This window comes from Vulpes lagopus, chromosome 1 (genome assembly GCF_018345385.1).
Source record: "Vulpes lagopus strain Blue_001 chromosome 1, ASM1834538v1, whole genome shotgun sequence".
NCBI lineage: Eukaryota > Metazoa > Chordata > Mammalia > Carnivora > Canidae > Vulpes > Vulpes lagopus.
The window spans coordinates 158,820,627-158,848,021 of record NC_054824.1 but is presented as its reverse complement, the minus strand read 5'-3'; the positions used below and the strand labels follow the sequence as shown (position 1 = coordinate 158,848,021).

The 27,395-nt window shown below is 36.8% G+C and overlaps 1 protein-coding gene across 4 annotated transcripts in view; it reads right to left on the bottom strand.

Annotated features, from left to right (window-relative positions):
• Positions 1-1,160: 1,160 nt before the first annotated feature.
• Positions 1,161-27,395, bottom strand: part of PRRC2C (proline rich coiled-coil 2C) — a 104,301-nt gene continuing 78,066 nt past the window's right edge. For 2 of the 4 annotated variants that reach the window (XM_041753052.1, XM_041753059.1), the window contains exons 21-35: positions 25,867-26,055; positions 25,470-25,721; positions 24,185-24,277; positions 21,208-21,309; positions 17,608-17,809; positions 14,128-14,331; positions 12,534-12,646; positions 12,018-12,154; positions 9,165-9,396; positions 8,828-8,935; positions 7,581-7,799; positions 6,929-7,032; positions 6,429-6,555; positions 5,264-5,500; positions 1,161-3,108 (exon numbers count right to left, since the gene is read on the bottom strand). In XM_041753052.1, coding sequence (XP_041608986.1) covers positions 2,851-3,108; positions 5,264-5,500; positions 6,429-6,555; positions 6,929-7,032; positions 7,581-7,799; positions 8,828-8,935; positions 9,165-9,396; positions 12,018-12,154; positions 12,534-12,646; positions 14,128-14,331; positions 17,608-17,809; positions 21,208-21,309; positions 24,185-24,277; positions 25,470-25,721; positions 25,867-26,055 — 2,577 coding nt within the window. In that variant the 3' untranslated portion in view covers positions 1,161-2,850. The remainder of the gene's footprint in view (positions 3,109-5,263; positions 5,501-6,428; positions 6,556-6,928; positions 7,033-7,580; positions 7,800-8,827; positions 8,936-9,164; positions 9,397-12,017; positions 12,155-12,533; positions 12,647-14,127; positions 14,332-17,607; positions 17,810-21,207; positions 21,310-24,184; positions 24,278-25,469; positions 25,722-25,866; positions 26,056-27,395) is intronic. The other 2 variants (XM_041753069.1, XM_041753076.1) reach the window with 1 other exon arrangement.

The window sequence follows — 27,395 nt, the reverse complement described above, 5'->3', positions numbered from 1 at the left end:
GGGGCATCTAGTTGTATGCCAGAAGAGCCAGAGGTAAGAACTGCATGACCGAACTGTGGAGAATAATTTACATAAATATCTTACTTTCACTGGATGCGTTTTTTAAGGGGTGGGGGGGTGTGGAGGGAGGTTCCATGCCCAGAGCAGAGCCCAACACAGGACTGGATTTTATAGCCCTGAGATCATGACCTGAGCAGAAATCGACTTGGGTGTTTAACTGACTAAGCCACCCAGGAACCCCAAGGCCTCAGGATATGTTTTTGTTCCCATTTCTCCCACTGTATGATCCTACCTAGCAAAGAGCCTAAGGTGATCATGGTTTCCAGTTAATACAACCCACTCAACAGCACACATGTGGTTGCTTGCAAACATAGAGTGCAAACTATACAGGTGGTCACTTAACAATTAGGAGGATTGAACTTAAGGATTAGGATATGAAAAACGGGGGCAACTGAATTGACTTAGTAAGGCAAATACGTGAAGTGGTGATTACAGTTCTTTTGGTACACGTCTGTGATCCTAGCCTTAGTCACCCATAAACTTTAAAAGTGAAAAGCCTGGCCATCTAGATAGGGCTGAAGAGTACTTGAGTGTTCTATGTATTTCAGAATTACAGCATCCATGAGTAAAAGAAGGCACACAGGTCATCAATAAGTGAATTACTAATTTTCCTAAAGCTGGGCCTGGAAGCAATGTGTTCTGGATATGGAATTTTAGGCAATTAAAATCCCTCAGCACCTCACTTTAAAAATGAGTAATGATACAGCAAATCCCTTACAGACAGTTCATATCAGTGATAAGGACTGTGGATGTGCTGGGAAAAATACGAAAAATAAATATGTCAGCACTGAGATCTCCTTTGAGCCCTTTCAGTATCAGCCCTGAAGAACAGCAAAGCTGTCTTCTTCACTCAGCACTTGGCATCATCCAGAAAGACTGCTCTCCTCCTCGACAGACTTGTTCTCAACAGGAGTACAGCTACCCTATTAGCCTCCATGACAACAATGACTCTGACTGAATAAACTTTATAGTTCTTAAAAGTCAGAATCAAGTCTTTGGATGATAATATTTTCCTAGAGCATAATGTACTCTTGATCACTAGTTTTTAGTATGTGACAGATCTTGCTCCAGATTTTAGGAATGGATTAGAAGTTCCAAGATTCATTATTTAGAGAATACTTTATTAGTTTCTGTAATCAAACCCATGTAGATAAGACCTTACATATTTAATACAGTGCGTTACCCCTGTACAAATGGAAAAAATTATGTTTAACATTTCTAGACCAATATGGCTGTTAATTTCTGTACAATGCCAACCCAACACGGTACAACTGGGATACTTTTTCCAAAGTTGACAGCACAGCTAAAGTTTCCAAAAATTCAAATTATTTATATATATATATGTATATGTATGTATATATATATATTTATTTATTTATATAAAAAGACCAATAGCAGTATGTTATGCATCAATAGCAGCAACAGCTTTTCCAGGTTCTGCAGTCATCTGAACAAAATTATAGAGACATCCAGCACACTCCATTAATAAAAAAGAAAAAAAGGGTAAAAAAAAAAAAAAAAAAAACCCCAGAAAACAGCAAAGTTTTGTTACTGTTGTGGTACCTGGCACCATTTTTTTATTAGTTTCTCAATCATCATCTGGAAAGAAAACATTCTAGAATAACGTCATTAAAAACAGCTCTCATAAAGCACAGTCACTATTACGTATCATAAAGCAGGTACAAGATATTTTACATTCACAGAGGTATGATACAGTACTGTCCTACATCTATAATACTACAGGATACAATTAAAAAGGCATTATTTGAGACTTGATTCTACTTTTCCAGCAGAGGGCCCAAGGGATGGTATAACACAGCTCTGGTAAAGAAATGCACCTTCTTAGATAGGATTTCCTTCCATTAAGGGCACAGTTCTAGGTATCACTGCTCTTGATGAACATCAGCTAAAAACCGTTAAAACAAACAAACAAACAAACAAAAAAAACCCCACTGGATTCATACAAAGATAACCTAGTGGAGGCAAGCCAGACTCAACCTAAATAGTATTTTACCCAATCTGTCATGTTTTAAGACATGACAACTCTGTGGAAGAAAGGAGACACCAAGTAGCACTTCAAAGCTTCGGGCCACAACTCAAACACAGCATCATTTCAAACAGAAGCAGTAGCCAAACCCTACCCGCTTGGACATGTCCAAGGAGGTGGACAGCATATTTCATCACCTGCTCACTCATCCAGGAAGAGGGGGAGATCAGTGACTGTACTTTGATTGTGTTCAACTCAATCAATGTTACAAAAATAGCAAGCTGCCATAATAAAAAATAAGGCTCCTCTATCCAGCACCAGTTATCTTCAGTTCTTGACCACCAAGCCCACAAATGCCACAATCACATCCAAAGAACATAAGGGAACAAAAAGACCACACCTGATGTCTTAGCTGGAATCACCATTGTTCAAGCTCAGCTATTCCCCAGCGGGGTTATTTTCCTCCTAATTCTGGTGTTTCATCTAACCATAAGGATTTCAGTTTTAAATGATATGCACTCAAGGAACATGTGCAGATATTTGTATATAAATTCTGCCTGAAGATGCGTGGTCATCAACAGAGTGCGCATTATACAGTAGGTGCAAGCTGGCAAAGCCTCATTTTACTGGTGCAGCAGCTGTGTGTCCATGTACACTGCTCCTATGTCCCCTGTGCACCTCCCAGCTCTAGACTGGATAACGTCACAGACCATTTTACCCCTTTGGCTGCTGGCATTATCCGACTTCATTCTCCCTCGTTCCCCTCTCCCCCTCCCCCAACCCCCTGCAATAAACCACAGCCTTTATGATTTTGTTTCTTCCGTTTTGATGGCCTGAGGTTTGATTGGTCCAGTTCTAACAGGTTTGGTGGCTATGGTAGGTGCAGGAGGTGGCTTTTCTTCTACTTTTTCCTGACAGACACCAGGAGGGTCAGTCAGTGTTTCAGGAGGTTTACTTGAATCACTGTCCACTTTTGGAGCTTTGCTTCCTATCTGTTTGCTCTGTTGTTGTTCAGAGAAGAACCGCTGCGTGGACTGAAGAACCTCTGCTCTCTGCTTTGCCTTAAAAAATGAGAAACAATGACTGAGAACGCAGCAGCGTTAGCTAAGCCTGTCCGTCCATCTCCGTTCACTCTTTACCAACCACAAATCCATTTTCCCCATGTGTTTTGCCCAAACCAAAAGTACCTCAATGATCTTTCAGCTTTTAATGGATAGATTTCTTCCTATCTTGGCAAACATTCCATGTGATTTTTTTTAAAACATTTGAAAACAATAGGACCACCTCCCACCACATTTTCAAAGTTTGCCCTCTTATAAAATAATAAGACAGAAATTGCTGTTGGTCTGTATCTTTTCCGGAACAAAACTTATTGATATCAAATTCTATTTAGGGAAGCTGCTCGCAAATTTGAAGACATATATATGTAACACTTAAAACTTCTAGTTATCAATATGTGGTCTACAATAAAACGAAAAGGAAGCACTTATATTGTGGCATTACCAACACCTAGGACCAAATGTCTTGTGGCTGAGTCCTCTTCCCACAGCTCTCTTCTGCAGGGGAAGAGCATCAGAAATTAGTAACTACAACTTCACTTGATCACTAAGTTCTGATAGCTCCTACCACATTCTGAGCTGGTAAAATAATTTCCTACGTTTATTGACTATGTGTCCCAAAGAATATACTTACGTCAATCTGTAAACTATACCACTGTAACGTACACAATTAAACCTTAAGTTTCTGTACCTCTTGCATATAACAAAGAGCCCTTCATGTTCTATAGGAAACCTGTACTATCCAAAGATCTAAAGCAATTTCAAGAAATTTTTACCCTCCCCCACCCCATTCTAAGCTCTAATGTCATTTCCAAAACGGGAATGTATGAAAATCAAGTGCCAAGGAGACAGAACAACAACTGGAAACCATGAACAAATAGTTTCCAAAGATTTCTACACATACAAGTATTTTTAATAGTTATGAACAGAAGGAAATCCTAGGCACACAGCCTTAATAAAAGTAGATCATATTTAACAAGAGTTCCACTGCAGAGTAGTTTTTAAATTTGATTATTCAGGATGAGAAATGAGGGATATCAATGTAGGAAGGAACTAGCCAGTCAACTAAATTTTCTAATAGGATTATCATAAACATGTTTCTAATTCAGAGTAAAGCATACTATGGACATTGCCCTGTTTTAAGGCAGCAAGCTTTTCTTTGTTCTAGTCTGACCTGATATATATCTGTGTGTGTGTGTGTGTGTGAATGTGTATACACACACACACACACATACACACATACATATACATAGTGACAAAACAGGCAAAATTACTAAGACCTCTAAAGTCAAGTCTAAATACAGAATAAATGGATTCAGCTGGCTGTACAGGCAGACAGGTAAGGTTTACACTATGGAAACTGTCCCCACACAGACTCCTCAAGGCACTCTTCTGCATCAGCAAACCTCACGTTTACCAGTGCCTTTTATTATGAAGGATCCCAAAGTGCTTTTTACAGTTCTTCATCTATAACTGCACAATCTGTTGTGGTATACAGCCAACTCAAGTGGCAGGCAAAAAAAACAAAACAAAACAAAAAACCAAAAATCAAAAAACAAAACAAAAAAAAAAAAGTATGGAAACAGTTTGAGAAGAAAACTGTACCTGGATGACTCATGAATAAAGAAATAAAAATCAAGATAGGTAAAATCTCTTACCCACTCCAGAGTTTTCACATAACCATGATTTATATCTTAAGTCTGGGAAAGGGGAGGGAGGGATAAAAAAGAAAATAAAGGGAAAAAATGAAAGAAAATGGGGAAGCTTATAATAATCCACATTACTTTTTTGCTCTTCAAAAAAATGTAGCAGCTGAACTCAGATCTCCCTCAAATGTTTATTTTATAAGCAATTCACTTTGCCAGAGTTTAAAATGTTAACTTGTTTGCTAACTACAGTTTCAAAAAACTAAAAAAAAAACTAAAAAAAAAAAAAAAAAAAAAAAAAAATTAAAAAAAAAAAAAAAAAGAAAAAAGGGGGGAAAATAAGGGAGAAAAAAAAAAAGAAATAAAAAAGAAAGGAATGAATAAAAGTAGTTAGCTTAGTTAAATCAGCTAAGACAATGAATGCCTGGATATGTGGTTATGGGTCCAGAGGCATCTTAAGACATGGTTCAGAGACAGATTCTTGCTCTGTTGGCTGTTAACACTGTACTAACCTTCATGTCTTGTTCAGCCTTCAACGCAGCCTGGGCCTGATTACCTCTGACTCCAGATAGTGATCCACAAGGACCCCTGGCTACATGTGGCAAACGAGCATGGCTCATGAGGCCTGTGGTCAGCGGAGGAGGCATCTGACTGGCCAGTGCCATTGGCGGCCTCTGAACAGGCGCTGGGAAGGTGTTAGTATGTGGGGCTCTTACCAATGGAGGGACCAGGTTAGGCTGAGAGAGAATCTGAGTGAAAAAAACAAAACATACAACATTGAACTGTTAAAAAAAAAATTTTTTTTTGCCAACCAGATCAGGTTGGCTTATCTCAGAGTAAATCTGTGCCCATTCTGCCAAATGAAAGGAAGTGTAGGGATATGTGCCATTCTATTACAGGGACCAAGAACAAACAGGCCATACTTGGAGAATCTAATAGAAAAATTAGGCAAAGCATGCTATGGCACTGCAGTTTGATCTAGCATTTCAGCTACAAATTCTGAAGGGGAGATAGAAAAGCTATTAATTAGGATAATGTTTTTAAAAAGATAGAATTGCAGAAAAGGCACACACTTATACCAAACATAATCTGAAGATAAACAAAAACAACACCAATTCAACAAATTGTTTTTTCAGGAACCAATTCTAGTTTGTGATAGTTACTAGTTAGTCTTTCCATTCGATCAGCAAAGGGGAAGAGAAGCCAATGTTTTTACACATATATTAGAACATCTTTTGGAAATTTTACCTTAACTACACAGTTATCTAAAAAAACAAAAACAAAAACAAAAAAACAAAAAACAAAACAAAACACGACACAACAAAAAAAACTTTAAACCTAGAAAACTTTAAGCACTGGGACCCTTCTCAGAAAAGTCCACTTCTTCAAAAAATATAAAAGAAACAGGACTGAAATGACCAGAGCTGTGTGGGGAATCTTTTGACTGTTTCTCTTGTCTGCTTTAGAACTAGACGGTTACTACCTATATCTCGCTAAAAACTGCTGAGAATATATATGAATGTTATAAATGTACTGTTAAATAAGAAACTGTTTCTCATTAAAAACTATGTCTCTAAACTAGTTATAATATGGCAAGATTATGAATTCAGAGAATTAGCCAGAATAGCAATTCATTTGCAAGTAAATAATACTCATTTCTCACTCGTATCTGCCCACCTGGGGTGCAAACTGTGTAGGAAATGGTTGTGTCATTCTCACAGTGGCAGGGGCTGACTGGAACTGCTTCTGATAGACAATGCTGTTCATTTTGCTGGACTGGCTGTTCGGACTTGTGGAAGTAGCCCTTGGGAAAAAGCCATCACTGGTCAGTACAGTAGTGCCAAATAAATAATGCTGTTAGATTTTGAGAGACATTGCTCTTGGTAGATTCTTCATATGTGGTAGCTGATAAAAATTTACCAAAGTGAGTTACCAAACATTATGGTAGTGGGGAGACAATGGAGGGGCAGAGGTGAGAAAGAATACTAGCTAGATTTACCCTGTATTAAAAAAAAAAAAAAACTTAATATAGTGTGGTATACATTCTTAATTAAATAGCTTAACATTTTACATAAAGCTCTAGGAACGTCTTGTGCTTACCACAGGCCTGGTGACATAGTAAGTATCTAACAAACAAACTGTGCTTAGTTGTTTGGAAATTCAAATGCCCATTTTACCGGAAGGGACTAGATGTTGGTGTGGTGCTTCTACCGCTGATTGGCGGTGTGCCTGGTTTTATATCAATGCCACTTCCGAAGGCCTTCAGTTCCATTTCAGACATCTGAGAAAACACACAGGGTGGACTTAGCATTTCTGGAATTCCATAAGCTAAAATGCTATGCTTAGTATTCGAAATATGAATATTTATTCCAGCAACGGGCAAAGAGCCTTAGTACAAAAATCCTGTAATTAAGTTTCAAATACCATGGAATTATTAAAGCCAATTTGTGGGTAAAAAGAGATTGCGTAAACCCAATTCTGCCACAAAATTTGTGATTTTTTTATTAGGTAAAAACCAGAGGAAGTGAAACACATTAAAAAGTAAATTTAAAGTAAACAAAACAAAACAAAACACAAAAAACATTGGGGCTTGGGGTGCCTGGCTGGCTCAGTTGGTGAACTGTGCAACTCTTGATCTCAGGGTTGTGAGTTCAACCCCCATGATGGATGTAGAGATTAATCTTTTAAAAAATTTAAAAAATCTTAAAAAAAAAAACAACCTACCACCCTGGAGGATGGTAAAAATTGGTGCATTTACAGATACACAGATACATATATCTAAACACATGGCCTTAAATTCTCAGAGAAATTGGTAAATTTTTCACTTACTTTTCCTGTGGTTGCGATCATGCTATGCTGTGTTCCAGCAGGGATCAATCCTCTGAAAGGCTGGCTTACTTGTGCAGGACGACTCAGGCTCTGGGCCTGGGCCTGTGGGGTGGTATGCTGTAATGGGGGCTGAAGAGTCTGTGGCAGAGCAATTAAAGGCTGCCCCGTAGATCCAAAATTAGGCAATGAAAGCTGGGATGCTGGTAAAGGTACTGTAACCTAAAAAATAAGTGAACAGAAACTGCAGCAATTCACTTATACCTGTTGTCTGTATATCCCTGTAACACTAACAATTCTTCAAAAAACTTTTGAATATCATTTTAAATAGCATACATCAATCTATTAATAAATTTCACATATAATCTTTTACTTAGTAACTACCTCCATGCTTTCATTAAAGGTGTAATAACAGAACAGATTAGTAGTGCAGACGCCATGTAACCAAAATCATTATGACTATCTTTGAATAACTCCATGGTTACGTGTCTAATAGACCCATAATACAACAATAGTTATGGGATACAATTAAGGAAAGTAGTGATGTTACAACTTCCCAAACAGACATTTCTATACTGTTTTCATGTCTGATCAAAATGAGCTCTGACAAGAAGAAAAATAACCGTTCCATTTTTATACAAACAGTATTTGATTTGAATGGCAATAAGGTAATAAATACATGTATAAATTTTCACCCCTAAAATAGTCACCAGAATTCGTTATAAGACATTGACTAATGGTTTGTCTCTCTCCTTCAGTCCTCCATGAATTTTTAAAAATAGATTAATGACATGCTAAGAGTTAGTGCATGTCTGTCATTTACACAATTCATACTCTGCCACACCGTTCAAAGTATTTTATTAACCAGTGTGGTGGTCCTTAGTCTTCCTTCCCTTCTAGCATAGATGGGTAAAGCTGCCTCTCTTGCTTATATGTAACTATATATCCTAGACAATGTTTCTCGAACTTTTATATTCATGGAATCCTTTGTTAAAATGATTACACGGAAACCAGTTTGAAACAAAGAGCCAAAAAGCAGAAGTGACTAAAGTGGGGTTGAGCAGGTTCCACCACTAGTGGACCCCATAGAATTCCTAGGACACCTCAGGGGAAAGTATGAAAACCACTGCATATTCTCCCCATCTTGGTTCTATTTAAGCTACCAAGCAACAACTAAAGTAATAATAATAATAATAATAATAATAATAATAATAAAGAAAATTGAGGAAATTTACCATGCCATAGTTTACCTGCTGGAGAGCACTTGGTGACTGGGCAGTGTTATAAAAATTTGTCTGACCAGGCTGTTGTACTTGTCCAGAATAAAGATTTGAAGCCTGGGTAAGATTTGCTCTAGCCTAGAAAAAAATTTTGTGAGAAAATAGCATTAAGATTGAAAAATTACCAATTCAGACATCCAGGGTGTGGCTTCAAAGCACTCTAAGAATTTTAGTATTAGATAGAAAGACGCTGGTTTTTCTCACCATGTCTTTTAACATTTTTTCTTTAAAAACTGTTTCCTTACATAATGTGCTACACAGGAATAGAGTGATAGTGCATGATTCTAGCCCCTTTGTTACTTCTTACCTGGAGAAGATGTGTATCAATTAGTTGGGAACCTCCTAGTCCTGATGCCTGACCCAGCTGATGTTCATACAATATAGGAATAGGCTGTGTATTTGAAGTTTGTTGAAAGGCAAGACCGGATTGTGCCTTTGCAAGTTCCTGGTGTTGGACAGCTGGAAAGTTGTGGATGGCAGTACCAGAAAGTACCACAGATGGCTGGGACAGGCTGCTTTGCATAAAGGCTGGCTGAGATCTATAGGGGTATTGAAGAGAAAAGACGTGTGTTAGTAGTCAGTTCTATTTTGGAATCTGGAAATCTTGGGAATGAGTATCCCAAATGACCAAGTATTCTACTAAAAACAATTAAGAAGAGAGAGAGAGTATACTGTGTCTAAGGCATTTGTTTCATGAGTTAGAGCCCCATACACAACAAAGTTCTAGGAAAAGGGTTGCTTTTCCGGAGAAACAGGGTTTTCTCCTCTTTTTTATGTGTTCACTAGCAAGCTCAGAAACAAATCTGTTTCTCTTTGGTATTGACATCTTATTCAAATTTATAACACTAAAAGCTGATTTTATTATTTGTATTTCATTACTCCCTCCATACACACACACACACACACACACACACGTGTGTGTGTGTGTGTGTGTGTATAAAGATTTTATTTATTTGAGAGAGAGCAAGCTGTAATGAGTAGGGGGAGGGTCTGAGGGAGAGGGAAAGGGAAAGGATCTCAAGCAAACTCTGTGCTCAGAGCCTGACACGAGGCTTAATCTTATGACCCTGAGATCATGATCTAAGCCGAAACCAAGCAATGGACTCTGATTGAGCCACCCAGGTGCCCCGTATATTTCCTGTAAGAGATCTCAAGATTTCTATGAATGAAGCAGAGTAGTAATTCACCATCAGGATCACTCATAAAATTTCTATTTTTATTGAGGTATAATTGACATATAATATTGTATTAGTCTCAGGTTTACAATATAATCAATTAATATTTATATGTGTTATGAAATAATCAGTTAAGTTTAGTTAACATCTGTCTCAATAGTTACAAAAAAATCTTTCTTTCTTCTGATGAGAACTTTTAAGATATACTTTCTCAGCAAATTTCTGGGTTTTTGTTTGTTTGTTTGTTTGTTTGTTTTTTATAGAGGAAGAGAATGAAGGGAGATGAGGGGCAAAGGATGAGAGAATCCCAAGAAGGCTCCATGCCCAGAGTTGAGGCTGACACCAGGCTTGATCTCACAACCCTGAGATCATGACCTGAGCTGAGATCAAGAGTCTGATGCTTAACGGACTGAACCACCTAGGTGCCCCTCAGCAACTTTCAAATTCACAACAGAGTATTATGGTGAAGGGCATAAACTGCTAGTTATTTATAAAGTAAGTCATGGGGATGTAATGTACAGCATGGTAACTATAGTTAATAATACTGTATTACATATTCGAATGGTTTTAAAAAAAATACAGTGCTGGAATCTAACTCTAGACTACCCTTTTACCTCTGGAATGGGGGCCTTCAACAAGCTATACTTTTAAAAATGCTAAAATAAAGAGTTACTAATCAAAGTAGTAGATTAAAGATAGTATCATCCATAAATAACATTATGCTTTGTTAAAATTGACATATGTGGCAGAAACAAAAGCCATTAAGCAGGAGTGCTGGCCTAGGGTCACAAGCAATCTTTATACTGTGTATGTGTCAAATATAAAATGGGAAAACATAAGCATACTGTTATAAACTACCCAGTCCTAAGATGCCTGGGTGATGCAGTTGATTAAGTGACTCCTTGGATTCAGCTCAGGTTGTGGTCTCAAGGTCCTGAGATAGAACCCTGTATCGGCTGGGCAGCCCGGGTGGCTCAGTAGTTTAGTGTCGCCTTTGGCCCAGGCATGATCCTGGAGACCTGGGATTGAGTCCCACATCAGGCTCCCTGCTTCTCTCTCTGCCTCTCTCTCTCTCTCTCTCTCAGTGTCTCTCTTGAATAAATAAAATCTTAAAAACAAAACAAACAAAACAAAACAAAACAAAACAAAAAAAACCCTGTGTTGGGTTCTGTGCTCAACGTGGAGTCTGCTTTAGACTCTTTCTCCTCTGTCCCTTCCCTCTACCCCGTGTGCTCTCTCAGTAAAATAATCTTAAAAAAAAAAAAAACAAAACAAACCTAAAACCAAATAAATAAATAAATAAATACAATAATAATAATAGTAATAATAGTAATGGTAATAATAAAACAAAAACATAAACCCGCAACTACTCTGTCCTGGCAGAAGTTAGTTCAGGGATTCTATATTAATAAACACTATGCTGATGAGGTTGAGAGCAAGACTAGCAGAATGATGTGACAGGGATACAAACAACTGCTTTCAGAGTCTAAACTGGCACTTTCCAATACAGCTGTCATTAGTCACAATTATACATACAGCTTACATTATCTTTCTATGGAACAGGCCTATCTTAAGAAGTACATCTTTCAAGGCAATCATTAAAATGGAGATGGATTACAGGGGCACTTGTGTGGCTCAGTCAGGTTAAGCGTCTGCCTTTAGCTCAGGTTGTGATCTCAGAATCCTTGAATAGAGTCCCACATTGGGCTCCTTGCTCAGTGGGGAGTCTGCTCCTCCCTCTTCTTCTGCCCCTTCCCTGGCTTGTGCTCTCTCCTCCCTCACTCACTTTCTCTCTCAAATAAATTAATAAAGTCTTAAAAAAAAAAAATAAATTGGCTGAAATGACCAGAAATTAAGTTTCGGGACATAATCAATATGCTTATCATTTAAAGGAATTTTGTAACAGGATCATCCTAGCTTCTGGGGGGCAAAGAAAGAACAGTAGGGATATGGCAAGAAGGCTCAGTAATTACAAAAGCATGTACCTATATGGTTGAAGTGAAGAGGTGAATAACTCCTGAGCCTGGGAAACAGCAGGTCCAGCACCCAAACTCAGTTGGGCCTGATGCTGTCCTTGTAGTGGTGCATAAATAGGGATCGGGATTTGTTGAACTGAAGCTGGCTGCAATGCAATAAAATACAATACGTGAACACCATATACACAAATCACAGCATTTGGGAAGATAAAAGTTTGAGATATGAAAAGAATAAAGACTAATAAAGGATATGTTTATATCAACTCCCTTTTAAAATAAAACCAAATGTAAGCATCTAAAATTTCCTTTCAATACATTTATTCTACATTGTTAATCATTAAGCTTTGACAAATTTGGTAAAGTTTGAAAATTTTGCCAATACATATCAAGGTAATCATGGATCGTCCCATGTTGCCAATAGATGATTTTAACTTCAAAGAGCCTTTATTTGTAGCCCAAGAAAACTGTTACACCTTTAGCATGACAAGAAACAAATACAGGATGAGAGAAGTCCATGGTATTTACCTGTGAAAGACCTGGTTGGAAGCCCTGCTGCTGAGCCAAAGATGGTGGAGCCAAGCGTGCATGTTGGGTATTGAATAAATGACTTGTGTCCATATAGAAAGCAGGGATTTGAGCTATAGACCACCAGGAAAAAACAAGCAGTTTTAAGTATCTAAGCTTCAAAATTTTCCAAATAGTAACTAAAAACCAAGTTTTGTAGCAGATTTCAAATTAAAAGAGCCCTCTGAAAATTAACACAGCCAAGGAAAAACTAGAAAGACACAAAATTTCTAGCAGTTACAAGCAATTTAAAACAATATACCTCTAGTACAGTTGACCCTTGCAAACACTGGTTTGAATTGCAAATTTTTTTCAAATAATTCACTGAGGTATTATAAATGTATTTTCTCCTTATGATTTTCATGGTAACATTTTCTCTTCTCCAGCTTTATTATAAGAATATATTGTATAACACACGTAACATACAAAATAGTGTTAATGAACTGTTTATGTTATTAATAAAGCTTCTGGTCAACAATACGCTATTTGTAGTTAAATCTGGGGAAGTGAAAAGTTAAATGTGGATTTTTGACTGTGTAGTGTGCCGGCATTCCTAACCCTTGCATTGTTCAATGGTTAGTTGTATTTGTTGTGAAGGTATGGAAAAACAGACGCTCAGATACTGCTAATGGAATACAAACAAGTGAAATCTGACACGATCTTCTAAAAGTGAAAATGAACCTACTGGTTTACCAGCAAATCTACTCTAACTTTCTATCTACTTACTAGAATTTAACAAATTATTTCAGAGGAATTGGCATTTAATAACTGAAAGTATTTGGTATAGATTCTTAACGGATCTCTATATATTACATAAACTATATTGTGATTTGATTTCATATGATAGCATGTTTTGGAGAACTTCCCGTATTCTTTTTAACTTATCACTACTATAAACAATAACTGCAATGAATGAACACTCTATGTCTCTGAATAAAAAGTAAGTTTATTTATATAAGATTCCTATGAAAACGGTTACTACAGTTAAGTATGTACACATAAAATAGAGATATTTTTCTAAAAGAATTATGTCAATTTATATACTCACCAGCAACACGCCTTAAAAAACTGCTAATAATAACTGTGACCCTTAGAGAAACTGGGCATTATCTATCTTTCTACTAGGTATTATCAATCTTTCTAATATTTCTCACACAGAAAGGCAAGAAATTGCCTCATTGTTCTTTTATTTTGAATTTAAATCATTAGTGAGTTTGAATATTTTTCAAGTATTTACTATTTAAGATTAACACTGTGATATTTAGCAGGATAAGTTATCCCAATACCCCCAACATATAATTTTTTTCTTCTTTGCTCATCTTAGGCTTATTCTTCCCTATGAATTTTACTATCACTTTATCAAGTTTTAGGTAACAAAGTATTATAACTTGACTGGAATAGCATTAAGTGTATAAGTTACTTTGCAAATTGAATTCTAGCAGGAAACAAATCTGCAGAGCAGATCAAAAAATACTTAAACTTGAAAAAGAGAAAAAAAATATTTTAAAAAGTCTTCATTTTCTAAATTCCTTATACCTAATCCTAAAAATCTTACCTGCTGCAGATTGAGACACATACACTTGTGGACTCTGTTGTTGCTGGGCAATAAGGGAAGGCATACAGCTCAACTGTGAAAAATGACTTGCAGAAGGCAGGCTGCTTGTCTGTAATTGCTGGGGTTTCACTTTACAAATATTAGGAGGGTCTGATGTGGTTGTAGATTTTGTACTCAAAGAAGAGGTAGTATATGTACCAGCTCCTATATGTGGGAGAGGGAGAAAGGCAGATATTTTAAAGTGCCACTGTTCTACACTGTAAAACAACTCAAATGCCAGCTGGACACTGGAAAATTAATGTTTATGCCCTGCATGTACTTACCACATACTTAAGTAACAATCACCAATTGTAAACAAGACTATAAAACCTGGAGAAATATATTAAATAGAAAAATGCAAAGAGAAGGAAATTAAAAAATAAAACTCACAAAATAAGATGGCCAAGAGCCTACAGGGTTGTTATAGTTTAGCCTCAAGCTAATAGTTTTTTAATCGTCACAAAGACAAGGATGGTCAAGCGCTTCATTCATTTATAGCTAGGCATAAAAGTAACAACAAAGAAGGACAAAATGCTGCACCTTAGGAATATTTAAGAATGCAGGGGTGCCTGGTTGGCTCAGTCGGAACAGCACTGACTCCCGATCTTGGAGTCATAAATATAAGCCCCACACTGGGTGTAGAGATTGATAAATAAAATAAACTTAAAAAAACATGTAAATAGACCTGAGGAGATCACAACTGCTCCTAAAAAGTCATGTAAATTAAAGGTTAGATTTTATTCTTCTTTCCAGAAACATACCTTAAGGGTAATCTTAAGAGCTTCATTATTTAGGAATAAATATTTAAACATCTACTAAGTCAGGCATAGACATAAGAACACAGAAGAACAAAGCACTGAACCTTAATAATAATTAATGTAAAGGGGCCTTCTCCTAGACAGCCATATAAGCTTAAAGCTACAGTTAGTTCTTTCTCTCCTTGTATATATACCAGCAAAAAAACAGGTGTATAATAATGCCTTAAAAGGAAAAAAAAACAAACTATTTTTTAAAATTTATTTAATCATGAGAGGCACACAAAGAAAGTCCAAGACACAGGTAGAGGGAGAAGTAGGCTCCCCACGGAGAGACTGATGTAAGACTCAATTCCAAAACCCCGGGATCACAACCCGAGCCAAAGGTAGATGCTCAACCACTGAGCCACCAAGGCATCCCTAAAGAAAACCTATTAATAAATAAGAATTATACAACTTAAGATCTAGAAGGGTCAAGTAGTTCTGTTGATCTGTGGGTGTTAATGACGGTAATAATACAGTGAATGGCAATAGTCCTATCCGATTAAAAAGTGAAATGCAGTCATTATTTTCAGACTTCAAATGATGTTTTATCTAAGAGAGAACTAAGGTCAAAGCACCTTTGTTCTTCCACTTGAGTCTCCACCAGTAGGATAACTGGGCAAGAAGTATAAACATTTATCCTAGTCAAGCACAGTGGGGAAATCAGACCTGGAAGAAAGGAAGGACACTTGACCCATGAACAACACAGATTTAAACTGTGTGTGGGTCTACTTACATGCAGATTTCTTTTCAATACAGTACAGCATTGTAAATGTATCTTCTCTCATGATTTTAATACCATTCTTTCCCTACATTATTGTAAGAATACAGTCTATAATAAATATACAAAATATGTGTTAATTGGCTATGTATGTTATCAGTTAAGGCTGCCAGTCAATAGTGGCTGTTGGGGGGGGGGGGGAGTAGTGGAGAGGAGGAGGAGTCAAAAGTTATAACCAGGGGAAAAAGTTATATTCCATTTTTGACTGCATATTGTTATTGGCAGCTGTCAGTTCCCTTAACCCCCTGCGTTGTTTAAGGTTCAACTGTGACTGAACCTTCCCAGTCCCTTTATTTCCTAATCTCCCCACATTACTCTCCTCCTGCTTGCTTTATAGCCCCAACCCCTACGCACCCAATGACTGGGGCCCAAGCTAGTAAACATTATGAAGATGTCTTGCAAATTCGTGGTAGGGAATGCATGAAAAGAGGGAAGAGAAGTGGAACACCCTCTTTGATTTGAATGTGTCTTAATATATACTTTTCATCCCATATAACATCAAAATCACCATAATACATCTCAAAGACCAATTCTTTTGGTACACAATGCCAGAATAGTGAAAAACAATAATGCAATCACTAAATGAAAACCAGTCAGAAGGTAAAATCTGTCCTGGATAGATCTCGTTATCTGTTGGAAAGCAGCTCCTGCTGCTTTCGAAATATTAGAGAATATTGGGAAAATTTGAAAGGAAATTTGTTTTTTTTTTTTTTAATTTTATTTATTTATTCAGACAGAGAGAGAGAGAGACAGAGAGAGACAGAGACAGGCAGAGGGAGAAGCAGGCATCATACAGAGAGAGCCTGACGTGGGACTTGATCCAGGGTCTCCAGGATCACGCCCTGGGCTGCAGGCGGTGCTAAACAGCTGAGCCACACAAGGGCTGCCCCGGAAATTTGTTTTCAACAGAAGAAACATTGTTAGACATATGGTAAAAGGGTGTTACTTTCCTAGAGTCAACCATTTTAGAAATGTAATTATTTAAAAACCGTAAAGCCCCCAAATGAGATATAGTTTAATGAAAGGATTATACGTTAGTGAAATATTTAAGGAAGAAAAGCACTTTCTAACCTGGGATGTTGATGGATTCCCTTTAAAAACAAACAAAAACCCAATAAATATCTACTCAAATAAGAAACTGGAAATTCTCTATCCCTAACCCTTCACTAGAAAATATATGTCATCCCAATAGATTTAGGCCAATAGCTCCCTCAAATTAGATACAGACCACAAAAATTTACAACCTGTGTGATTCTGTTTTGAGTTGGACTAATTAGCTGTATAAGAGTTAAAAAATAAACATCAAAAGGTGAATTCTACAGAAAAATTTAGATGAATAAACATCTTTTCACCAACTACTTATTAATATCTATAATGGGGAGAGGAGCATGACACAAAGGGCAGAGCATAGGGGTGGGCAGAAGGTCCAGCAAGCAAAATTTTAATAAGCCATCAAAAACTTTTTGTTTGGGCAGCCCCAGTGGCACAGCGGTTTAGTGCCGCCTGCAGTCCGGGGTGTGATCTGGAGACCCTGGATCGAGTCCCACGTCAGGCTCTCTGCATGGAGCCTGCTTCTCCCTCTGCCTGTGTCTCTGCCTCTCTCTCTCTCTCTCTCTCTCTGCATCTCTATGAATAAATAAATAAAATCTTAAAAAAAAAAAACTTTTTGTTTAAAATTAGGAGAGGGCTAAGAGAGGGGAAGGCATAAGAATAGCAAGAGCTTACTACAAAATAGCTGATAATTAGATCTTGTGAAGTCTTATACATTTTATAAATAGTAAGTTTGGGGGGGATAGTAAATAGGAAAAGATCATAAGAAATTTTAAATAAGATATTTAAAGGAAAGGTACCAAAAACTTCTACCTGATAGTGATGTTGTGGGAGTGACTGAAGCAACAGGAATCTGAGGCATTGATGCGCTTGAGAATGAGTTGTAGTTAGCAGTGCTTGGTCCGCTGGCACTACTGCTGACTCCACTTGCAATTGGAGGTGCTGTGGAAGTTACTGGCGATCCCTTCTCCCTTACATTTGGAGAATTCTCCCATGCCTTACGTGCAGACTCCATCTGCAATAAAATGGACATTGTCTTAAAGCAAAACAAAACAAACAACAAAAAAACAAAAAAAACCCAAAACACACCAAAAAACCTGTAACACAATAAATACATACACAAACATACATACGTGTGTGTATATATCTCAATTCCAAATATAAGCTTTCAAAACACTGCAAAAAAGACAAGATTAGGATTCCTAAGGCTTTCCAACCTTTCACTTTGCCGTTTAACTTTCTTTGTTCCCTTATTCTAATTGGGAGGCAGTGAACTATGTCTCTAAAGAGAGCTTGTTGACAGCTCTGGCGAAGAAGTTAGCAAAATATAAAGTCAGTGCTCTTGTACCCTTGTGGTGAGTAAGGAAACAGGAAGGTCATGCCTCTTTAGGACTAACCAAAGGCCCTGACTCCAGGGGGAAGTGCACTAAAAGGCCCTCCATAAATACTCACTCCTTCCATTCTCTCTCTATAAGGTAGCAGTTCTCAAGCAATTATCAGGTACCTTTTGTTTGGCTGGTTATGTTCAGTGTTTTAAACGGCAAAGTAACCAGATAGGTTTTAGGCTTGGGTGCAGAGGAAATATGTCTTGTTCTACATCCAGATTTCATCAAGCATTTCAGATACTGACTATTGCCATTTGTACTTGTGGCTAACAGGTTTTAGCTATAGTGTCCTCGTTTTTTAAAATGCAGAAACAGACTGAGGTGCCTGAGTGCCTCAGTCAGTTAAGCACCCAACTCTTTGTCTTGACTCCCGGTCATGATCTCAGGGTTGTTGGACAGAGCCCTATACTGAGCTCTGCGCTCAGTTCAGTCAGCTGGAGATTCTCCCCCTCCTTGTGCCCCCTCTGCCCCCGGCTTGTGCGCCCCTTCCCTTCTCTTTCCAAGACAATAAAATCTTTTTTAAAAATATAGAAACAGATCTATCTAGACCAGTGCTATTCAAAAGACATATAAATGCAAGTCATATTATAATTTTAAATTTTCTAATAGCCACATTTTAAAAAATAAAGAGGTAATACTAACTTGATAGCATTTTTAACCCAATTTTTATCTAATATAACTTAAACCTGTAATCAACACAAAAGTTGACATGTTTTAATTTTAAATATTAACATTTCAGATCCAGTGTCTATTGTATTTTTACACACTTACAGCGCATACTTCAACTTAGATTAGCCACATTTAAGCACTTACTAACTACATGTGGCTAGTGGATCCTAAACTGGCAGGCACAGATGTAGATCCTCAACAGGAAGTGAACAGATACACAGACTTTCAAGTTTTTAGATCTACTAGTTAAAAACAGGAAAACAAACCCAAGGTAAACTATAAAATTCAGCTGCAAAAGAAATCCAGTAACAATCTTTAATGCCATAGTTAGGAAGCTGTCAGTCCTTGAAGCACCAACTGTAAAATTTTTCACCTTATTTTAAGAATGAGATATAATTACATATCTTCCCTGCTTTCTTGTTAAAACACATAGTACATATAATCTAACTTTTTCTCAGATGACTAATACCATCACTGTAATACCAAAACATTGGGATGTTTTTATGATTGCTTGAGTCTTCTCATAATCACCTTGCTACTTTCAAATGTGTTTAATTTTAAAATAAGAGTCTTGCGGGGGAGGGGGGGTTGTAAAAAATAAATTTAGGAAGTTAGAGAAAATGCAATTAGCTTGTACTGTCTGAGATTCTATGGTTTAGAGCAGTTTTACAGAGCACACAATGCCTTTTATACTAATTCTACTGTGTTGGGAACACGTCAATTATAGCTAATCAAACTTGTATAATATACAGGCCACACACATTTGGCTTCATTTCATTTCTTTAGCAACAAGGAAATTTCGATTCTCTATTTTTGGAAAATCAAGGAAACAAGTACTACTATTTAACTATACCTAATCTTCCCCTTGACAAATACGCTGTCAATAAAATCCACCCAATAAAACATTTCTATACTTTATATATTATCCAAGTAGAGAGATGTCAGAGAAATATAAAAAGTGAAGAAATTAGAGAAATGTTTATGCTAATGAAATTTAATTTAAATTCACCTTAATTCTAAATGTATATAGTTCTTCTTGGAATGTTAAAAACATTAGGCAAGGCTGAATGGGTTCTCTGAAGAATTAACAGCTGGCCTAAAGAATAATTTATGATATTCTATTTGCTTATGTGAAACTGGACTAGCCTTGACTAGCATACAGTCAAAACCACACATAAGACACAGTATGAGACACGGACTGAAGACAGTCACTCCCATGGGAAAACCAGAAAGATCGAACAGGAACTGGGAGGAGACTAAGGAGTGGGCAACGACTGGGCCTGACACAAAGTACAAGTGGTTGTCTCATAAAATTTTACTTTCAAACTTCTAGAAGTGAACGTTCAAAGATGCACTGTCAACCAATGCAGCATTAGGAAGTCCTGCTAATAGAGGTTAAATACTTGCCCAGATTCTAAAACTGAACAAACATCACCAATGGGATAAATCAATGCACTTAAAAAAAGAAATTCACTAAATTTCATGCCATTTTTGTTAACCACTGACTAATCTGGGTGAACAACAGATTTAAAATTCTCTCAAATAACCCAACTAAAAAAAAGCATAATACAGCTCAATATTATAAACACAACAGGAGGGGGAAAAAAGCCGACATGCATCTCTTGATAGAAAAACACATGTCTATAATCTCTTTTGCCCTCTTATTACAAAATTGTCCAACAAAATCAGATCAAAATCACCTCCATTAATCAATCAAGAGGTATCTTCATAAAATATTCTTTTTTAAAAAAAGATTTTATTTATTTATTCATGAGAGACACAGAGAGAGAAGAGGCAGAGACACAGGCAGAGCGAGAAGCAGGCTCCATGCAGGGAGCCTGATGTGGGACTCGATCCTGGGTCTTCAGGATCAGGCCCTGCCTGTGCTGAAGGCTGCGCTAAACTGTTGAGCCACCCGGGCTGCCCTTCATAAAATATTCTTATTACAAAGCATTCATTTAATTCACACAACTTACAAGAAAGACAGAAAATTAGCAGTCTTATCATTATGGGACCATAGGATAAGAAAAAACATGCAAGACACCGTGCCAGTTGGTTTGTTTTGTATACAACTAATATATCCAAAACTTAAGGTCTCTAAGAAGGACTCAGTATAAACATGAAATATAAGTGCTTGCCTATATTTTTAAGATAAAATTCACAAGTGTAACAGGCCTCCCTTTAAAATGGTATTAGAAGTTAATAAAATGTTAAGATATAATTTGACATAACTCTATTTCCTCAGCTTAGTATTGTTGCTTACCATACAAAACAAGTAAAAATACCAAAAGAGTATTTTTAACTTATGCCCCCTTGCATGCAATCATCAAGGACTTTTAGAGAAGGAGGTTGTACATACCTTGAAGGTGAGGCTGAAAGTAGTGGGAGGAGCTGAAGTTAGGCTGGAGCTCTGTTGTATAGTCTCCCTCTTAGGGAGGGGGAGGGTGTTGGGCAGGGGCACCTGAAAAGGTAGGCAACACATATCACAATCTAACTAAGTCTGCTACAAAAGCCCCACTACAGACAACACTAATTGTACTGGTCTAGGGGTATTTTTCATCAGAGCCAAAAGGAATATTTGATTACTTAGAATTACATTGTGTCTGCACTAATAATTTTGGATATCTTAGAGAAATACTACCTGCTTTTTTATGCATATAATTACAGAAAAAGAATCTGTCCAAAATATAAGGTATATACTTGAAGGCACTGCCTCATATATTTTAATGTGTATAACAGTCACCTGGGATGTTATTAAAGTGCAGATTCTGGTCAGTTGGTATGGGGGATAAGGCCTGAAATTCTGCATTTCAAATGAGTTCCCAAGTGATGCTGATACTGCTGGTCCATGGACCATACACGGTGTAGCAAAGCTCTAAGGAATACAATTTCCACCTTTAAGATTCTATCAGAAGCACTTGACACAATACTGCAAATATTAGAAATTAATCTCTTTCCTGCAAAATAGCCAACATTCTTATAACTAGACTAAAGAACAGAAGTAAAATCGGGAGGGAAGTATGGAATATCGCACCACCCTGTTACACTAAACAAACTGCTTCCTGGTAGTTATAACATGATTATGGCAAATATTTTTTAAAAACATGAAGATATTAAGATACTCAGATTTTGTTTTTCCCTCTAAGTCTCTGGATCTTGAAATTTTATTATGTACTATTGTATGACTGATTCTAATGGTTCACTTAGTTATTCTTAGATAAAATGAGATGCTTGGAGGTTATATGATAATCACTTTGTGATACTATGGAGTATCTAACACAGATTGATAATATATGGACTACTTAACAGAGATTATATATGAATATTCAAAAACACCACCAGCATTTAAATCTTCAAGATACTCAAGATTCAAAATGATTGTAATAATAGGTAACACTAAGAAATAAATAGCCAAATGAAGATCCTTAAAGAGTAAACTTTGATGAGGGATATAAGCCGTAATCAAAAACAGTTTTTTCAAAAGACAAAAAATCTATGCATAAAATGGAACCCTCAACCACACTAGGGATAAAAAAGAAACCTTTCAAAAGGTCGTAAAATTTTTCCCATGTATGACATTTGTTTTTAACACTACATTAAATCAAGTTCAGAATCAACACCACACTTGGCACAAATACACACCACTGTGAAATCATTTCAAACTGATGACCATTTATAATGTTCCCTGACCCAAACTGGATGTTCCTGTTTTCAAACATGCTCTGGAGACACAGCTAAAAATTAAATGCAGACTATTTGCTTAGATACAAGAATGGTCTCTCCCCTTCAGTTATCCTGCATGCATATTACATTTTAATTAGATCACACAGAAACCATTAAAACACTCATATGGATATTTCCTTTTTTTTTAAATTTTTTAAAAAATTTATTTATGATAGTCACACACACACACACAGAGAGAGAGAGAGAGAGAGAGAGGCAGAGACACAGGCAGAGGGAGAAGCAGGCTCCATGCACCGGGAGCCCGATGTGGGATTCGATCCTGGGTCTCCAGGATCGCGCCCTGGGCCAAAGGCAAGCGCCAAACCACTGCGCCACCCAGGGATCCCCTCATATGGATATTTTCAATCACATTTAAGGGTACTGAGAATAATGATTTTTCCTTATTTGTATTTCATAAATCACATTTAGAGAGTAATTTGGCATACAGCATCGTATACTTTCTTGAAAAAGTGACACCTAAGAAATACTATATTTTTTAAATGAGAAGACACAGGTAAAATTAAACTTTATTGATGCATTACTGATTCAGCATTTGATAATTGACATAGTGGCACGGACTCCCTGATCATTGACAGGGAGTCTTTTTACCCTTCCTAATTTCCCATTACTTCTTACAGGAAGCTAAAAAATTTTAGGATTTCCTCCAAAAGGTCAGGGGAAAAGGATTTGGCACATTGAGTGAAATTCTACTACATCTGAAAGCTAGAGAAATTCTATGAATTGGTTCCTACAAAGCTCTCCCACCACAAAGAGAAACTGTACACTTGCTTTTCTCTTTTCCTCCATCCTACAGCCTGACAACAAAGTTGGATTTAACTACCCTAAAAACATCTCACATCTCTACAATTCTATACTAGATGCTAGAAGGAAGCATAGATAGCATAAGAAAAATGCTCTAAGACATAAAATTCTTCTTCTCAAAATGATATAGAAAGCTATATTTAAAAAAGGGAGCAGCTGAGCAAATTTCTACCACATCTCCAGAACAAGGGCCATCCATGTAACTTCTAAAGTGGTCTTCTACAGAGGGTTACCCAACTTGTCTGGGTTTACAATTTTTTGTCAGCCAATGAACAAGGCAAAATGATGGACTGTACTGCCTTAACATAATCTTTAATTATAACATGGACATTCTGGAAAACTACAGCCAAATTTACATGACTATCACTTTTTAACACAGCATTCAAAGAGTCTGAAGTGCTTACATATACATTTCAGCTCAATCTTCACAACAGGCATGTTGCTAAGGTAAAGATTTTAAGTTAAAAAAGAAACTTGGTAACACTCTTTGTTGAGTGACTTTTTAATGCATTGTAAAAAGTTTTCTTTTAAGAACACCAATACCAACAAAATAAATTACTGAACCTGAAGAATGTGGGAAGGAGGAATATAAATTCTTAACGAAACCAGGTTAATAGGATTAGTACTTATGAAACTGAGCCTAAGTGTTGCCTATTTTTGCTAAGTATTAGTGCTCCAAAATGCAAATTTACTACAACCCTTTCCCAGAGAAGAATACTGGTCACACAGTACATATTAGAGAATAGCCAGGTTCCTAAGCATACTTTCCATATCTGAGGTTGATTACTTACATTATTAACCAAAGTATCCTCCATCTTTGCATTATTAGTAGCCACAGTGTTAGGCAGAGAAGAAGAAGGTGTAGTATAGTCTGTTACAGACTCCTGTGGAGTAGTAATAGAAAAAAATACACTGTAAACTAAATTAATGACTCACTTTCTAATGGCAGCCTAACAGTTGTAAAGTTGTTTTGGAGGAAAGCAGGAGAGGAGAGCATCTCTTAAGACTCAAATCTTAGAGACAATACTGTGATAAAACAAACATGGACTCACTACTGAAGTGGTACATTTCAACTACAGCCAAGGTCCTGTACGTTTTTTTCAAATGCATTGCTCTCTTATGTCAACTATACTTCCAATTAAAAGTTTTTTTTTTTTTTAAAACTTAAATACACTTCACAGTACTAGGAGGTTGCCAACAGTACTATTTCTGGGATTACTAAAAGAACTCTGTGTCGTTCTCATAATCATAGCTTATTTCCAACCACTGATTTTTCATGCTCTTCAAAAAACAACATAGATAAATGAATGTCAAGATCTTTGTTGTTGCAATTAGGTTTTAGGATAAACTTGTTTATCATCATGAATCTCTTCTTTAAATATGGTAGAGGTAGATCTTAGTTTTTTATTTACATACATTGATTGTATAGCAATTAAAAAGACAAAAATATTCAAATAACATGAAAGTTTCCACTTACCTTTCTTAATATGTACCAGAGTGAACACAAAATGGCAGATATAAACTTTGCATCTTGTTTTAATGAGTATTTTTAAAGATACGCACCTTTCAATGTGGTTCCTAAATGCAAATTACTTCCTCTGGTGCTCAATCAATAAAACAGTGATCTATTCCAATCGTGAAAGAAAACTGGCTATTTTGGAATTACTAAAAATTTAATTTGACTTAGTTTCTGTCTTGAAAATCTTACTAGTGGGCAAGATAAGGCTCCACTATAACTCTTAATAAAATAAAAATATAGTGCAATCCTTTCAAAGCCTGTAAACCCAGTGAAAAACATTCAATGTACATATTTTTCACTTTGAACCATTTAACTGTCCAGAATTAAGAGTAAATTTCCACATAAAGAAATCATTTACTTAGGAATTTCTTCTTCAGATCACAAATGCATATGATGGAATAAAATATTCTCTGCAGATATAATAACCCATATAGTTTACAGAATTGTATGCCTCAAGCCAAAATAAAAGAAAAAGAACAACAGAAAAAACGAGTACTGGTGCTGTTTTCCCCACATGGTTTGCACCAATGAGCTGGTGGCTGGGGCATGTTGCCTACCTTCACATTAGCGCCGTATTCTGTGGATGATACCGAAATCATTGCTCCTATTTCAGTAGACATTTCTGAAACTGTTTTGGTTTCCTTTGTTGTTACAGAATCTGTACTTCTGACTGTAGCAGGGCTTGGTTTCTCTTGTCCTTCTGGCTCCACCTGTTGGGCATCTTTTACTTTTCTATTTTTCAATGAACGCTCTTTTCCAATAGGACCTGGTTTGTGTTCCTTATTTTCTACTGGACTCAAATCTGGAAGCTAAAAATCCAATGTTTATGACAAAAATGTATCATGATCAAAGAGATTTATTGAAAATCAAATTCAACTCCAACACCATTACTAGTTCTCCCATAAGTATTAGTGGCTTTCATACAGTTCTATCTACAATATCAATTATATTTACCTTCTGGGCTTTGATAGGGCCTGCCCGTGGCTGCTTCTGCCGTTGTTCTTTAGGTTCGGGTATCTTGTCAGTAGTTTTTTCCGAAAGTACAGGCACAATTTCATTTTCATTCCCATTTGAGGCTGGAGCACCAAACTGAATTGTGTCAATTCCAATTTCAACACCGCTTTCTTGACCATTCTTTGTTCCCTAGAAAGATAGTATTTTAAAACTTCCTTATCAAAGCAAACAGTCAAATGTGACTGAATGATGTATATAGAAGCATGCATTTCAAAAGTACAATGGAAGGAAGTTTGAAGACACTGATGGTGTTTTGAAAACTTTCCTTTAGCTACAATTGATCTGTATTAAAAAGCAATAAAATGAAAACCAGGATAAGACTTTGGTTGTTACTTGTTTATTTTTAAAGATTTATTTGAGAGCAAGAGAAACTATGCATGCAAAAAGGCAGGAGCGGGGGTGGAAGGGTGGGGGAGAGGGCTAAAGAGAGAAGCAGATTCTATGCTGAGCCTGGAGTCCAGCAAAGGGTTCTATCTCGAAACACTGAGATCATGACTTGAGCTGAAATTAAGAGTCAGATGCTCAACTGACTGATCCACCAAGGTGCCCCAAGACTTCAGTTTTTCAAAGTCCTGGCTTTTAAGTGTCATGAGTTTTGCTGTGAGCAAATTACAGCAAGTTATTTGTTCCTTTAAAATAAATTTAAAGCAACAAACACAAAGATAGCATTAGCAACAAATAAACAGATGAATGAATAATGGAGAGAAGAAAGATAGCAACACTAGTGTCACCTACTTTTAAAAAGTATACTTGGAAATAAAATGAAATAATGTCCATTAAAATACTATGTGATTGGTAATAAAGTGCACGCACCTTAGGAATCCAATTAAACTGCTAATTTCTATGGCATCTTCTTTGTGCTAGGCACTGACCAAGACAGACACTAAGAATCTAACTTACAGAACTTGCATTATATAGTGAATGGAGAAAATGAACAACTAGAAAATCAGATAAGAGATATGCAAAAATCAAAATATGGTTAAGCCACTTTAGATTGGTAGACAGAAAAAGACCCTGAGGAGGTCAAACTGTTACTCAATCTACAAGGCAAAAAAAATCAGGGCACCTGGGTGGCTCAGTTGATTAAATGTCTGCCTTTAGCTCAGGTCACGATCCTGTGGGTCAAGCCCCAATCCTGTGGGTCAAGCCCCGTGGTGGGCTCCCTGCTCCGTGGGGAGACTGCCCAAACTCTCCCTGTCCTCTCACCCTCCTCTCTCTCAAATAAATAGTCTTAAAAAAAAAAAAAAAAAAGACAAAAGACAAAAGCAGCGGGAAGTGTTCCTGGCAGAGCAAACACCTAGTGTAAAGGTTAAGACTGAAAAAAAGGCTACTGAGGCTGGAATACGGCAGGTTTTAAGAGCAGTGGTAGAAGGTGAACATGCAGAAGGCTAGACAAAACAGGGTTTTATAAGTCAGAGGATGTTTATAACAATACTTAACATTTTCAGAAAAAATAGACAAAACTCAGG